Source organism: Octopus bimaculoides, chromosome 10 (assembly GCF_046866305.1).
Source record: "Octopus bimaculoides isolate indiv1 chromosome 10, ASM4686630v1, whole genome shotgun sequence".
NCBI lineage: Eukaryota > Metazoa > Mollusca > Cephalopoda > Octopoda > Octopodidae > Octopus > Octopus bimaculoides.
The window spans coordinates 60,593,962-60,611,064 of record NC_142937.1 but is presented as its reverse complement, the minus strand read 5'-3'; the positions used below and the strand labels follow the sequence as shown (position 1 = coordinate 60,611,064).

The 17,103-nt window shown below is 35.4% G+C and overlaps 1 protein-coding gene across 2 annotated transcripts in view; it reads left to right on the top strand.

Annotated features, from left to right (window-relative positions):
• LOC106880026 (WD repeat-containing protein 48) overlaps window positions 1–11,882 on the top strand; it is a 142,239-nt gene extending 130,357 nt beyond the window's left edge. Inside the window, exons 15-19 of one of the 2 annotated variants that reach the window (XM_052971222.2) lie at window positions 2,552–2,639; window positions 3,707–3,821; window positions 5,601–5,677; window positions 7,438–7,633; window positions 7,794–11,882. In XM_052971222.2, the coding sequence (XP_052827182.1) occupies window positions 2,552–2,639; window positions 3,707–3,821; window positions 5,601–5,677; window positions 7,438–7,633; window positions 7,794–7,886 (569 nt within the window). In that variant the 3' untranslated portion in view covers window positions 7,887–11,882. The remainder of the gene's footprint in view (window positions 1–2,551; window positions 2,640–3,706; window positions 3,822–5,600; window positions 5,678–7,437; window positions 7,634–7,793) is intronic. The other variant, XM_052971221.2, reaches the window with a different exon arrangement.
• Window positions 11,883–17,103: the final 5,221 nt, after the last annotated feature.

Here is a 17,103-nt window from a genome sequence, read left to right as displayed (position 1 = left end):
GACAAGTCACTCTTTAGCTTTTCTAGTGCTAATGCCATGTAGAAAGCACCCAGTACATTCTGTAAAGTGGTTGGCATTAGAAACCATGCCAAAACAGACATTGGAGCCTGATGCAGCACCTGACTTTACCAGCACTCGTCAAGCTGTCCAACCCATGCCAGCATGGAAAACAGATGTTAAATGATGATGAAGTATGATATTTTGACTCAAGTACACTGTCAGTAATGATAGCCAGGTTGATGACAGAATTTAGAGTTAAGCATCTGTTTTATGAATCGCTTCTGCTACATAACGATAATTGTCAGTATTTTATGCAATCAGACCACGTCACTCAGACATGACAAAACTGATGAATGTTTCAAAAGATATATCAATGGCAATATAGTGATTGGGGCTTCATTCTCTGATAACATACTGCCAGTTTAACCATTTCCGGTTTGGTTTGGTAACATTAGGATTGTATTGAAAGCATTTCACTATTTCTTTAAAGTGAGCAATTAGTTGCTCTACATTTATGAATATCACATGAAAATCTGTAACCTAGATTAAAGATAAATCATTGTATAGTTGGCACAGGCATAGCTATATGTTCAAGAAGTTTATTTCCCAACCACATGGTTCTGGGATCAGTCCAGTTGCGTGGTACTTTGGCAAGCATCATGTGTGTGTGTGCATCTATATATAGAGAGGGGGGTGTTCCCTTGGATTCCTCTGATAGACACTCTTTACCCTATGGATTCAGTCCTCAATAAACATTTAGACGTGTAAGTCTAAATCATTTGAGCACTACTAAGTGTTTTCTACTTTGTGTGTGTATGTATATATATATATATATATATATATATACACAAACACACACACACACTCACACACACACACACACACACACACACACACAGAGTCTATGATCTCAGGTTGGCAAGAAAGTAATTTTGCTTTTCACAAATAGATAGAGTTACAATTTTTTTGAATGACTTTTGTCAGTGCTATGATTTTTTTCGTTTTGACATTTGATAGTTATTACTTTTAGCTTACTTTAGAAGCAAATTGCACGTAATTTTGTTTACAGCTGTTAGTTCAGTGTCAATTTTAACATGGAGTGCAAAAAATGAACATTTTCACCATATTTTGCTTTTTTATTTCTGTAAAGGCAGCAAGAAAGCTGCTGAGGCTCACAAAGAGATATGTGAAGTTTATGGTGTTGATTGCTTAAAAGAACATACATCAGAAATGGTTTTAAAAATTCCTTTCTGGAGATTTTCCACTCAAAGATGACCAACTGAAGTTGATGATGACCAAATCAAAACCATAATTGAATCTGATTGTCATATAACTGTGTGAGAGATTGCAGAGAGGTTAAATATATCACACAGAACAATTGAAAATCACTTAAACTGTCTTGGGCTCGTTAAGAAGCTTGCTATTTGGGTTCCACATAAATTGAAAGAGATTCACTTAACACAGTGAATCAATATTTGCAGTATGCATCTCAAATGCAATGAAATTGATCTTTCTTTTTAAACGAATCATCACTGGTCATGAAAAATGGATTGTCTACAATAGCATCAATCGAAAATGATCATGATCCAAGCATAATGAACCAGTACAAACCACATTGAAAGCTGGATTGCATCAAAAAAAGGTCATGCTGTCAATTTGGTGGGATTACAAAGGTGGTGTGTATTTTGAGTTGCTTCCAAGGAACCAAATGATCAATTCAGATGTTTACTGTCAACAACTAATAAGACTGGTGGAAGAAATCAAAGAAAAACAGCCAGAATTGGTAAATTGTAAAGGAATCGTATTCCATCATGACCACGCTAGACCACACACGTCTTTGCTAACTCGTGAAAAATTATTGGAGCTTGGTTGGGAAGTGTTGTCACATCTACCATATAGCCCTGACCTTGCACCATCAGATTACCATTTATTTTGAAGTTTGCAAAATACTTTGTATGGTAAAACTTTCAATAATGATGATGACCTGAAATTGCACTTGCTTTAGTTTTTGGCTGAATAAGGACCAGAAGTTCTATGAGTGCGGAATCATGAAGTTGCCAGGAAAATGGCAAAAGGTCATCGAACAAAATAGAAAATGTATAATTTATTAACGGCCATTCTTTGTACATAAAAGAATGACTTTTATTTCATACTAAAAAACCGAAATTACTTTCTTGGCAACCCAATATATATATATATATATATATATGAGCATGGGTATGTTTGTGTCTCCTTGTCTTGACATCACTTGACAGGATAGTTGTAAACAAGTGTCACTGTCATACTAGCTGTGTCATTTATTTTCATTATTCTGTGGGAACATGTCTGGCCCTGGGAACATATATTACCTCGCTTGGTGACAAATGAGGGTTGGTGACAGGAAGGGCATGCAGCCATCAAAAATCTGCTTCAATAAATTCCATCTGACTCATGCAAGCATGGAAAACTGGACATGAAAACAGTGATGATGATGATGATTGGTATGAAACTGATTATTGATATTTCATTTTTGTGTACTGTTAATAGATAACATTTTCTTTCTTCTTTCCAGAAATGGACATGAATGGCAGTGAATGTGTGGAGCGTCGGGGAACTGGTCCATATTTTAGTGTACCAGGACATACTCCAGTTATATTTAGGTAGTATTTTTTATACTGCATTCTGTTTGTAATATATTTTTGTCTGATAATGCACTTGTTTACATGTAACACATTCGTTTTTTTTTTGTTTGTTTTTTTTTGTTTTGTTTAAACTTTTATATAGAGAAACAAAGTAAAATGGAATCCAGATATATGGTTACTTGTCAGTTCACATTACTGTATCAATTAGTCCTTTATCTGTGTATCGATTATTTTCATTGTTTGTGAATAGAAGCAGGGAATGACTAGAGAGGGAGAATAATTACATAATCAGAAAGGCATAATGCTTGTAAAGTGTGGGAAGGGAATGGACTGTGATGAGAATTCTTTTCTCTTCGTAAATAATACAGGAAATAAAAGCTATTGATTTTATTGCTGAAAAGTGAATTGGTGCAATAATGAATGTAAGTAGAATCAATTGATTGGGTTTTTGATATTCATTAAGTAATCACTATTGGAGGTAGTGTAATAGAAATGATTCTTCTATCCTTCTCTTCCAATTATAAACTGTGCACTGGTTGATTCCAACTGGAGACTACCACAACAAGGCTAAAGAGACTAGCAGCATTAGATCATCATCATCATATGTTCATTTTCCATGCTGGCATGGGTTGAACTGTTTGAAAGAAGCTGGAAAAGCCAGGAGCCTTACCAGGTTATTTGTTTTGGCTTGATTTCTGTAGCTGTGTGCCCTTTCTAATGCCAGTCACTTTACAGTGTACTGAGTGCTTTTTACATGGCACCAGCACCAGTGCGTTTCATGTGGCACCAACGCTACCAGCACCAGTGTGTTTTTTACATGAAACTAGGATCAAACAACTCCTTTACATGCAGTACCACACCACATTTTATTTGGCCCCTCTTGAAGATCTTGGCAATGAGGCTATATGAAGGTTTAGAGGAAGAGGGTCAGATTAGTGATCAGAGTTAAGAAGGGATGACGCTATTGCAGATAGTGGGGAAACGCCAGTCTGCTTGATGCAGAAGAATTTTAAGAATTACCTTTATCAGTGATGAATTATTATTGTGTTAATATTTATTTTCTACACCTTGTTGTTTTAATGTAGTGAGGCAGGGGGAAGGACCATGTTTCGTTTACTTTGCCGTGATGCTAGCGGAGAAACAGAGCAGCTATTACTAAACGAAACTATCCCACCATGGGTAGTTGACGTGGCAGTAAATGTAAGTATTAAAACCAGACTTCTTCCATTTCATGTCTCAGGCTTGGAGATCATGCCAAAAACCAGGGTGCACTTTGCAGAGAAGTGATATCAGTGAGACAAAATATCAGTTTAGTATATAACCATGGGAATTGAGCTCTTTACCAGATCTTAATGAAATATTCATAAATTTGATGTTATGAACCACCAATTGTTATTGTTTGGTTGTCTTCCACTTTATTCAATTGGTCATCTTCACTTGATCATCATCATCATTTAATTTCCATTTTCTATGCTGGCATGGGTTAAACAGTTTGACAGCCCCCTCTTAATGTCAACCACCACATAACAGTGTGTACTGGGTGCTTTTTCCCACACCACCAGCACTAGAGAGGTTGCCAAGTAACTTGCAAGGCAGAAAAAGAACAGGGGAAAAGGAAAAAAGCTCCCACAAATTAGTGGTGGAGTAAAGGAGGTAAAGACCCCATTCAGTCATGAATGCTTTGGGATTGCACCTAGAATGTTACCCTCCAAGGCACAAATCTCGGCAAGGTTGTTTATGGAAGACCAGCAGTTGCCCATACATACCAGCCTCCTCTCTCCATGCTACCAATGTTACTCAAGAGAAAGGCAAAGGCTGATACAACTTGGCACCAGTGACATTGCAACTCATTTCTACAGCTGAGTGAACTGAAACAACATAAAATAAAGTGCCTTGCTCAAGAACACAACACATGGCCCAGTCCAGGCATCAATCTCACTACCTCATGACTGTGGGCCCAATGCTCTAACCACTGAGCCATGTGCCTCCCCAGTGGTGGGGAGGAGTGTTTAAAACAGAGAGGTGGCTTTTTGTCAGATATTAAAAGGTTAAAGTATGGTAGAGGAATACCCACAGGTGTCTTCCCATTCCTATATAATGTGGCTACCCCACATTATATAGGGGTGGGAAAAAGTAGTTGAAAAAGAGATATAGGACATTAGAAAAGAGAAACTTATGTCTACCTAATGTCTGTGTCTTCATCGTCATCAATTATTTATCAGTGATAGATTTACTACATGACTGTTAGCTGAAGGTGGTTTCAATTGACATCATTGAAATGCTAAAACATGCAAGTAAATGCATTGTGACCAGCAAGGTATAACAACATCTGATAGTCTGGTTGGTCAAGTGATATACATATATATATATAGTTTCATGCTTTACATGGCAAAAAAGCATTCTAACCATGCTCTTTATACCAATCATGTCTATGTGTATCAGTGAAGGCATGTGGCTTAGTGGTTAGAGTGTTGGATTCATGATCATAAGATTGTGGTTTTGGTTCCTGGACCAGGTGACACATTGTATTCTTGAGCAAAACACTTCATTTCCTGTTGCTCCAGTCCACTCAGCTGGCGAAAATGAGTAATCTTGCGACAGACCGGTGTCCTGTCCAAGTGGGGAATATACATGCCATGAAAATCAGGAAATCAGCCCCTGTGAGTTTGTATGACTTGAGAAGGTTTCAGTGGGTGGGTATTTGTGGTTTAAGTTCTTTGTGAAGAGGATGTCCAGTTGTAATAGTTTTTTTTTTAGAAGATATTATAGGGTAGGTGTAAGAGGCTGGATCTGGCCAGTTTAAACATAAAACAGAATATTTAGGCTGGATATGGCCGGTTTAAATGCTAAAAGATTAATTTGATTTTTATGCCTCTGCTCACATATGGTCATAGATGTTTGGTAATGACTGAAAGAGAATGGTATTATTTCTTTCCTTTACTTTTTGTGATGTGTTACATTTCTGATTCTCATTTACAGAGAGCATCTCCCAAATTCAATAAAATTCCATTTTTTCTCCAACCACATGCAAGTATGGGAATAAAATTACCTAAAAAGTAAGCAACTTTTTCATTGATATATCTTTATTTTTTTTCTTATGCCATCTGGGAAGCTTAACATTCTAATTATGATTTTAATTTCTGGAGGTTATTAAAATCATCATTTACATCTCTGGGTTTTATATTTTCAGTTGGCCCAACCTTTGGCTATCTACCTTTGCTCTGTTCCTACATACATAGATGCATGCATGCATGAAGACAGACATATATACATTTATTTATTTATTTTTCTGGCACCTTGAGTTTGTCATTGATCAGATTGCTTGAAATATATAGTGTTAAATTCATCACATGTTTACATGAAAGATGGTGAATGGACATCACCACATCTATGACGGTGCGTTCTTTACAATTAACATGTGCAACTTCAAGGCAAAAAGACATGAACACACACACACAATAAGTTTCTTTGAATTTTCATCTACCAAATTCACTTGCAAGGCCCAGAGTTAAGATGAAGACACTTTGGGACTGAACCTGAAACTACACAGTTGTGAAACAAACTTCTGAACCACACAGACTTGCCTGTGTTTATCTAGCTTTTTGTAGTGTCTTTTCATCATCATAATTTAACATCTGTTTTCCATGGTGGTATTGGTTGGACTGTTTGACAGGAGCTGACAAGCCAAGGGACTGCACCAACATCCAGTCTCTGTTTTTGCATGGTTTTTACAACTGGATGACCTTCCTAATGCCAACCTCTTTACAGAGTGGACCTGGTGCTGTTTATGTGGCACCAGCACTGGCAAGGTCTCTAATATTGTTTACAGTTTGTAATTAACTTAGTATCTCTGTTCTGTTCTTACTTCAGAGATTCCAGATACTTCAGTTATTATTAGTTACACCTCAGCTCTATGTCTCCTGCATTATGTTTGAATTTAAATTATGTTACATTCAAATGTGAGTTTTCTCCATTAAATTTCTTGTGTTCTGCTGTTCCAATTTACAGTCATGCCATCTTAAAATGATGTTGGTTTTCATGATTGGCATGTACTAAAAACAATAGGGCTGACATAGACTAATCAAAAGCACTTATTATGCTGACAACACGAAAAGCAGCTGCTCAATTAAAACATTCACTACTTTGTATAAAAGTAATAAAATAGAAAATACATTGCTTAATGTAGCTCTGGATACATTGCATCTGAAAAAACCCCCAAATGATCATGGCAGGAACATTTTTTAGTATACAGCTGCTCAATCATGGCTGACCTTGGGTCAAACAACTGCATCAAGCTGAACACAAATGAATGGCTCAGAGTTAGTTATAAGCCATAGAATATATTCTTTTACTCTTTTACTTGTTTTAGCCATTTGACTGTGGCCATGCTGGAACACTGCCTTGAAGGATTTTAGTTGAACAATTCAACCCCAGGGCTTATTGTTTTTAAGCCTAGTACTTATTCTATCAGTCTCTTTTGCTGAATCACTAAATTACGGGTATGTAAACACATCAACACCTGTTGGGCTTCTTTCAGTTTCCCTCAGCCAGATCCACTCACAAGGCTTTGGTCGGTACAAGGTTATAGTAGAAGACACTTGCCCAAGGTGTTACACAGTGGGACTGAACCCAGAACCATGTGGTTGGGAAGCAAGCTTCTTACCACATAGCCATGCCTGCGCCTATTTTTACTGAACCTTATGATTTCAGTTATTTGGAGAAGAGAGAAATAATTGTGTTACTGTATCCATCATCATCATCATCATCATTGTTATCATCTTCTCTAATAAATGAGTGGTTCTTTTGTACATTATAGAGACCGGTTGTCTGCCAGTGATGTGATTCAGGTTCGGAAAGTCATTGAACACGTGTATGAAAAGGTTCTTGGTCAGGGCTCAGATGCAGGTTCTCAAACAGCAAACAGCAATCATGAGAAAAGTGATGGAGAGAAAGACTCCGAAGATGTAACTTCTATCGCAGAGGAGAAAGTGGAAATCCTTTGTAATGATCAGGTAAGAGAAATTACAGTTCAACTAATTGTGTTTCAGTATTTTGTTTAATATTGCAATAAACAAGTGTTTGTTATGTTTTGCATTAAGAGATACAAGTTTCTTAACAGGTGGGGGGGAAAAAAAAAAAAACATCTGAAAATGTTTGAAACTTCTTTTGCAGATTCTTGATCCCAACATGGATTTGCGGACAGTGAAGCATTTTATTTGGAAGCAAGGTGGAGACCTCATATTACAGTATCGGCGTATAAAATGATGTTTTGAAGCAGCATTGAGCTTGGTGCTCCAACTTATCTTCTCAGGCTGCACCTACACATAGCAAGATGTTTGCAACTGTTGTTTTGTTTACTCTTGCTATAAAATACTGCTCGCCAGATGACATTATTTCGGACATCATTCGATGCCTGGAACAAGTGTCGACCTCAGTGCCGAAGGGGTGTGGTATTGACTAAAATAATTGAAGAAGAAACTACAGTAGCTACTTGTGGGTAGCTGGACAATCAGAAACAACAAACTGCCAGCGTGTAAACTATATTGCAGGACTTTCTCAAATCAATCTGCACAGCAGCTCAAACTCTGTCGTGACCAAGCTTGTAATGTGTGCATATCCTCATATCTGAATGTAAACTGTTCCCTAGGCCATTCTTATCTTACTGATGCTTTTACACTGTTAATTATTATTCTGTCTAACCTCAGTCTCCATTGGTATCTCGTTTAGTTTATACATCTCGAATTTGTCCAAGTGCAAAGAGATGTTTCTTTGGCACTGATGTTTGGTCAATTTTATAAGCTGTTTGCAATGAAAGGTGTCTTGCCACTGACCAATTCCTGATGTGTAGTTGCAACTCTCCTCTTGTTGCTTCACATAACTCCTAACACTATTAGTGCCTGAAAAGCAGCATAACTCCTGGCATCATATAATTTTTTGTTAGATTCTTTTTTTTTTTTTTTCTGTTCCTTTCATAATGGATGCAATATTATTCTCATGGATAAGACTAAATAGACTGATATCCTTACTCTCACTGTATTGCATCTATACATCATTTCTGGGTGGTCATCCTGCATAAAAATGTGTAAGTGCGTGTGTAAATAAGCGTGTGCTGGTGAAGAAAGAAGTGGAAAGGGCTTCTAGAAATTTCCACTTTATTCTTGTAGTAACAGTTAAGAGTAAGGAAGCAAAACGAGCAGGGTTACCTTCCTTATCCATGTCATCCCAGATGTCTTGTGGTATGAGGATTATCCACTGCTGATCTAGATTCAATGAATGCAAACCATACATGAATTAATGAAACATAGTTGTTGGATTTTATTTCGCTTTTTTTTTTTTTATCAGATTTGAAATGAGCTGATTAATTTGGCTGTGCACTGTAAAGATAACTTTTGACTGTGATAGCATCAATTGGAACCAACCATCAGGCTATTTTGGTTCACCAAATTGACTTCTGTCCTTTACTAAAGCAGTTTAAACTAATATGGCTGTTTTCATTTCTAGTATCGTTGTTGGCTTTTCTTTCCCTACCTTCTCTAAGTTAAATCTATTTTTTTATACCTGTCAGCTGGTCAGTTGATAAACTATATTTGATGATGGTTAAATCAAGTTTGAGATTGTTCAAAAGTCTTGCTAATCTAAGTTTTCATTTTCGGAAGGGAGGCATACAATCAGTGCTGAAATATAATCAACAATGCTCTCACACTTTCTTCCTTTTAGTATCATCATCATGATCATCATCACCATCATCAAGGCCTGAATGTTTTTTTTTAATTGTTATGGTTACAGCCTTTCCAGTAGAGGAGTCTGTTTACTAGCCTTATTACCTTCCTAACCATCAAAAATAAGTTACAGTTGACTCTTAGTTATTCCAGCATTTTATCTTCAAATGAATGTTATTTTAAATTACTTTTACCATTTTTATCTTCTTTGTTTATTTCTGATTGTCTGACAGAAGAAACTCAATAATAATAATAATGACAAATTCCCCAGTATTTATTGTTTAAAAAGGAATTTAATTCTTCTCTGTGAAGACATTGTTGAGTGGTTTAGTGTTAGGAAAAGCATTCAGTTTGAAGAAACACAAAATCCAGAAAACCCATACATGTTCACATTTGCAGAAATATCAAATTGATGCTAAAGAATGGAGGAAAAAAAAAAATAATAATAATGTAGTTGTTGATGATGGTGGGATGGAAGGTGTCTGTATTGGCCTACATGTATAACGCTGTCAGTGATATTGTTACAAAGAGGGTATATTTACAAAATAGGGAATCCTCAAACTTTCTGGACAGTCTAATCTAGAGAGATCTCAGTTAACCCCCTACAACAAAGGGGAGAGGGACTGGTTCGTGGGTTAAAAGCTTTATTTTTTTAATTGAATCTATAGCAATATGACTGGTGTTTCTGCAGTTTTCTGTTTTCTACTTTAAAGGATTCCCCTGATCCACCATTCCTTAATCTAGTGAATGCATTTATGAAAATACAGAAAAATAAACAAAAATATTAATGTTTATTTAAGCCTGGTAAAGGGATTATCCTTCAAATCCCCTTCTTGTTGAACACTTTATACATCAGTTGTTAAATCTTCATTTGCTCAGAAAACTGAAAATTCCTCAGTTTCTTTATGAAACAGTTTTGGCATATTGATTTCAATGAAATCAATAACATAGCAAAAAACTATTTTAATATTTTATGTGAATTTTTAAATAAATTCTCAGAACAAGCGATTGATTGATAGTGTTTTTTTTTTTTTCTCTAAAGTTCCACTGTAAAAAAAAAAAACTTGTTCTAAATCTAGATGTGAAATAGCATGTATGTGTGTTGTGTCTATACACACACTTATATATATACATTCATACTCACACACATACACTATAAATAGTATACAGTGCCTCAGAGAAAATGTTATATGTTTTTGGCATAAACAGAAAACAATCCATTACAACCAAAATGTAAGATATATTCTATGGAGATTTTCAGTGTAACTTGCATTTCGTTTGCTTGTCATAATCAGGTTCTCAGGTGTAAATTTTTTTGTAAAGTTCTATTGCATTCTGTTGGGAGATGAAATTATTCACAATTTCATATTTCTGATGTTCAGCAGATTTTCTGCACACTGCTATTCTATAACTTGATGTCAAGGAATTGATTTCATCTGTTCCATTTCTCAACCTGCCTAAGTTTACTTCTCTCTATAACAGCTAATAGAAATGGGCAGTTTGTTGTTTCTTTATCTCTAACTTGTTAGACGAACAATAAAGCTTTCTCTACTGAAATTTTTAATTGGTATATCTTGGAAACTCATAAATATTACTTTGTTTTCATGGGCAGTAGAATTCCCGTTTCGTATAAATGCTAATTTCTTATTACTTATTTACCAGCTCTTAGTAATTAAGCAAATTAGTTAAGATTAAATGTGTTTATTTTAGCATATATCCTGTTTATATTTTAGTGTTTGTTTTGTTTTTTTCTCTCCCTTTTTGTTAAAGAATATTTTTAAAGGAATCTTGCAAAATACATCCAGTTTCAAACATCCTGGTATGTAATGAGAATTGCAATGAGCCAACTGCAGAAAAAATTGCATTATGCCATCCAAGATTGCGAAAGCTCTTGATACATTTTCCATAATCGGGTGTATGTCTTTTCTAAAGTAGTTTCCATTCATAATTCCAAATCTAATATGAAGCCATCTTTTGCTGTTGGTAGTTCGACTTTGTGTTGTGCGTGTGAGTGTGTACATAGACGCAAGAGGAAGCGTATATGAGCAAATGTATCAGGACTTAAAACTGTAAATATAGATCATGTCCATAAATGAATGAAAGAAAAAGATCCTTAAATTTTTTTTTTTTTTTTGTGTCTTTTAAAATGATAGGCTAAGACATTTGCTCACAGAATGAAGCTTGATTGTAGAAAGGAGGCCCTTAGTGGGGTTTATTTATTTTTAAAATTGATTTCTAATTTCTTTTCCCCAACCAAGCTTTGTTTGCCAGCTGATAGTTTATCCTTGCACACACACACACACACACACACACACACACATATAACATGTAGAATGGTAATAACGACTATAAAGAGTTTGAGGCAGTCAGTTTGTAACAGATGCTTATATATGTATATATATCTTCCCTGTAAAACACAACGACTTGGCAACACAACATAAAAATAATGTACAGATATAAATGTCAGTACAATCTGACAAAATATAAACAAAATTATTTGTATTAGATTTTTTTTTCTTTAAATAAATATTTATCAAATTTATTTCACGTTACTGTTATTTCATTTTTGTCAATGTGTGGATATTACAGATTACTAATAGAAAAGAAATTCCACCACGAAAATATATTTCTGCAATAATCTTGATTATTCATTTACTTATTTTATTTTCAACACTTCAGTTTTTAAAATATGCAGGCTTGCTTCCCAACCACAGTTCCAGGTTCAGTCCCACTGCCTGGCACTTTGGACAAATGTCTTCTACTGTAGCCTTGGGCTGACCAAAGCTTCATGAGTGGATTTGGTAGGTGGAAACTGAAAGAAGCCCATCGTATATATATATATTTATTTGTGTTTGTCCCCCAACCATCACTTGACAACCAATGTTGGTGTGTTTATGTCCCTGTAACTTAGTGGTTAGGCAAAAGGGACCGACAAAATAAGTAATAGGCTTACAGTGAATAAGTCCTGGATTTGAATTCTGTGACTAAAAACCAGTTCTCCAGCATGGTTGCAGTCAATTAACTAAAACAAGTAGCAGAATAGCAAATAAATATATATTTAAACTGGCCCAAACATTCTATTTGTTCAAATTGCCCAGATTTAGCCTGTCACACCTACCCTTCAATGACATTCTAAAAATAAACAATCTCACAGCTACAAGATGAGCCATGATTAATTAATTCAAAACAATGTGAATAAATAAGTACTTCATCTGACAGAGTAATCTAAATGCTAGAGTTAAAAAGAAAATATAAAATTGGGATAAATTTTTGTGCAATGGAGAGGAGACAACTCTATTTCATTAAATTTCAGTCCTAGTGAGACACTAGACTTGTAGATTTTCTTTACCACGGTACATGAGCGTCCCTCATTTTGACCATTGTTGGACGTCAGTCACAGGCAAGTTGAACAGGTTTCCTGTAAAAACTGCTCTGTCATCTTTACATTCTGTCCTAAAAGTGGTTTTACTCCCATTCATTTAGAGTACCAACAAAGCAAATAGGTTTATCAAACACAGGATGAATGAGTCAAAGTGCAATGTGAGGTCTCGAACTAGACTAAGGTGGGTCTAATTTTGATGCTTGACTTATTCAGGATTTCTCAATAATACCTTCCATGATTCTTCAATGATGTCTTCCCTTAGATATTTTCAGGACTTATTTTATCAACCCCAAAAGGATGAAAAGTAAAGTCTATACCAGCAGTATTTGAATTTGGAATGTAAAGTTGGAAGAAATATTGCTAAGCAATTTTCCTGTGTGGTAACAATTTTGCCAGTTCGTTATCTTGCTATTTGATATTAACAAAGAATCCTGCTTGTAAGTTTTAATTATAAATCCTACTGAAACTGTTTTCTTTACAGTTTTTTTTTAGTGACTTATAATAACCACTGATGATTTTACAATAATTTCATGTATATATATATATAAAATGTACATGAAACTGCTACCATGAATGTAGTTTCTGTTGATCAAATAATACACTGACAGAACCATTCATTAAATTAACTAAATTTTGTAACTGATATCCACCAGAAGAAAGAGGAATGAGACATCTACATTCATTAAAAGTTTTAATTACAGTTTTAGGCATTTTATCAAGCAACAAATCAAGCCCCAGCCCTCTATTTTTTCCCTCCATCTAGTGGTCAGTGTTTAGTGTTGGAAAAAGATCCAAAGTTACTAAAGTAATGTGAAGGTGCATGGCTCAGTGGTTAGAATATCAGTCTCATAATTATGAGGTAGTGGATTTGATTCCTGGATTGGGCTGTGTGTTGTGTTCTTAAGCAAGACACTTTATTTCATGTTGCTGCAGTTCACTCAGCTGTAGAAATGAGTTGCAACATCACTGGTGCCAAGCTGTATCAACCTTTGCCTTTCCCTTGGATAACATTAGTGGCATGGAGAGGAAAGACTGGTATGCATAGGTGACTGCTGGTCTTCCATAAACAACCTTGCCTAGATTTGTACCTCAGAGGGGAACTTTCTGGGTGCAGTCCCGTGGTCATTCATGACCAAAGGGGAGCTTTTTTTTTTTTTAGTGACTTATAATAACCACTGATGATTTTACAATAATTTCATGTATATATATATATATATATATATATATATATATATATATATATATAAAATGTACATGCAACTGCTACCATGAATGTAGTTTCTGTTGATCAAATAATACACTGACAGAGAACCATTCATTAAATTAACTAAATTTTGTAGTAATTGATATCCACCAGAAGAAAAAGGAATGAGACATCTACATTCATTAAAAGTTTTAATTGAATATAAAAATAATAATAGGCACATAGTCAGGAATTTGGATGAGCGGGAACAGTGGATTATATTAGTTTCAAATTTAGGCACAAAGTCAGCAATTTCAGGGATGGGATAGTCGATTACATCTCTCTCCTCCTTTCTGTGCTCAACTGGGATTCATTTTATCAACCATGAAAGGATGAAAGTCAACCTCAAGCAGATTTTGAACTCAGAACGTAAAGACAGATGAAATACAGCGAATGATTCTGCCAGTGGATTATACTGACCCCAGTATTTGATTGGTAATTCATTTTATTTATCCTTAAAGGCAGAATTGGTTGTTGCAGGATTTGATTTCAGATAATAATTAAATGTTCTAAGCACACCAGAGAGAAAAAAAAAGCTAACATTTCAGGCCTTATAGTCCATTCAAACATTACAACTTTCCCCTTTCTACTCTGACAAATGGCCAGGGCCTGAAATGCCAGATTCCACACTCATCTCTTCTTTATGTACTCATGGTATTTGCTGACAGGCCATCACTAGTTTCTTTGTAATCCAAATTACATCATTTAATTGTGTGATAGAAAATATCAGTGGTTTCCGATTTAGGCACAGGGCCAGCAATTTTGAGAGGAAGGGAAGTGGTCGACGTCATCAACCTTATTATTTGACAGGTACTTTATTTTATTGAACCTGGAAGGATGAAAGGCAAAGTTGACCTCAGCAAGATTTGAACTTCGTGTTCTGATCTCTGTGTGGTCAACAACTTTGCCTTTCATCCTTCTAAAATCAATAAAAAAACAAACAGTAAAGTATTAGGTTGATAATGTCGACTGTTCCCCTTGTAAATCCTGGCCTTGTGCCTGTATTAGAGATAAAAGTTTCAAATTTTGGCACAAGGCCAGTAATTTCAGAGGAAGGGCAAAATCGATTACATTGACCCTTTCTCTCCAATGCTCAACTGGGACTCGTTTTATCAACCCTGAAAGACAAAGTGGACCTTGGCAGAATTTGAACTCAGAATATATAGACCAGTGGTTCTCAACCAGGGCTCATATGACCACTAAGGGTCTACATAAGATTTTTGTAGGGTCTTTGTAATCAAAGTTGTAAATTTGGGGATCCACAGTAGTATTTAAGGGATCCACGAAAATATTTTGCTTTAGATATATTTATTGCAAGAAACAGCTACATTTCTTTCTCTTATGTTTTACATAGTTCAGCATGTTTCTAGCCACTGAAACAGGTTCACTTAGAGAGTGCTGTTACAAACCTACGCAAGTAAATAGGTGAAAAACAAAATAGGAATTTTGAAAGAAGTACCTATAAAACTAGATTTTAATTAACAAATGGCTATGGGGGATCCACTAGAATAAAACAGTAATCAAAGGGATCCATAAGTAAAAAAAAAAAATGGTTGAGAACCACTGGTACAGACAGATGAAACACCAATAAGCATTTAGTCTGGCATGCTAATGATTCTGCCAGCTCACTGCCTTCAAATATGTAAGAAATGATAAACAAAAGGAACAAAACCAACAAAGAAAGCAAGAAGCAGTATCAACAGAGTTTTATGGCAGTATATGTAATGTTATAAAACATCGAAATAGTAAAATCATTGAAGTTTGATAATTTTTGAAAGATGTTGGTATAAAATATGACTTGTTTGATCAAAGGAATACAAAGTGCATCTGTTATTTCTAGTTTGATAACTGAATGATGTCACTCCACTTGGAGTCATTTTGAAGGACAGATATAAAATAGCAGTGTGTTACCTGTGTTTAAGAGAGTTGTATGTCTGACTACATAGACACTGATAGCTGAAATAAATTCTTTAAGAAAACCAGTGAGCTGCTTTGTAGCTTAAACAAGAAAAATGGGCAGTATTCAAAAAAAAAAAAAGTTTCAGCCGTACCCAGCTCACCAATTTTCTTATCTTTAGTTTAAAAAAATTTTTTTTTTTTAAGTTTTTGAATCCCTATAACACTCAACACACACACATACCTACAAGTTGCAATGATGGATGTGCTACAAATCCCATCATTATTAATGTCCAAAGTTTATCAAAGCTTGATTTTGTTTTTAGAAAGACACCCACAATTCATCTTCCCATGGGCTAGTTTCCAGGCAATGACTCGGCTTAGGAGGGCAACTTTGGGTGTCTCAAACAATACCCAGCAGATAGCAGCTACCTTCCTTCCTTCTTTCTTGTTGGTCAACTGGGAGAAATTACCATAGACTTGCTCATTAATCACTTTCAGCAATCAAAGCTGTCATTGACTGAGTGAAGGACCAAGTTTTACAACTATAAAGGAGAGTTGTTTCAATCACTTCTATGAAGAGTCTCTTCTTAAGATGTTTGGAAAAGTTGAACATCCAAATGTTCTTTGTATTCATGAGCAGTTTCCATGCAAGGCTTCTATCCACTTTGAATGATTCTTTCCAGGCCCCAACACATAAGCTAGATTCTGATTTCTAGCATTAGAAATTGAATGAGATACTTCCAGCAGCTCTCAGTGGCTTGTGATCAGCTATTGGAGATCATGTATTGTCTTTTCTTGGCATTGAGGTGAAGCTTTTCTTATATCCAGATTTTATTATTGACAGAACCTTAGCCTTAGCATCTGTAATTTTATCAGATGGCGAAGCAATGTTGTTGACAAAACCTAGATCGGACTGTGTCCCTGACCCAACCCTCCTAGACTTTGGTATAATGATGAAACCTTGTTCTTCATAGTTCATAACCACAAAGAAAGAAGATGAAGAGCTCCAATGTGTCACCTTGTAGGACATCAACTTAAAGCATATAGGTCTTATCATCCAGTGTGATCATTTTTGCCATGGTGATGAAATATGACTATGATGTCTTATGAATGTATACCTTGAAGATTACTCAAACACAGGTGTATGTGTGCGTGTATATATATATATATATATATATATATAATATTAGGGATAAAAATCCAAATTTACAAGCAAAAACTCAGGATTTTCATGGATGA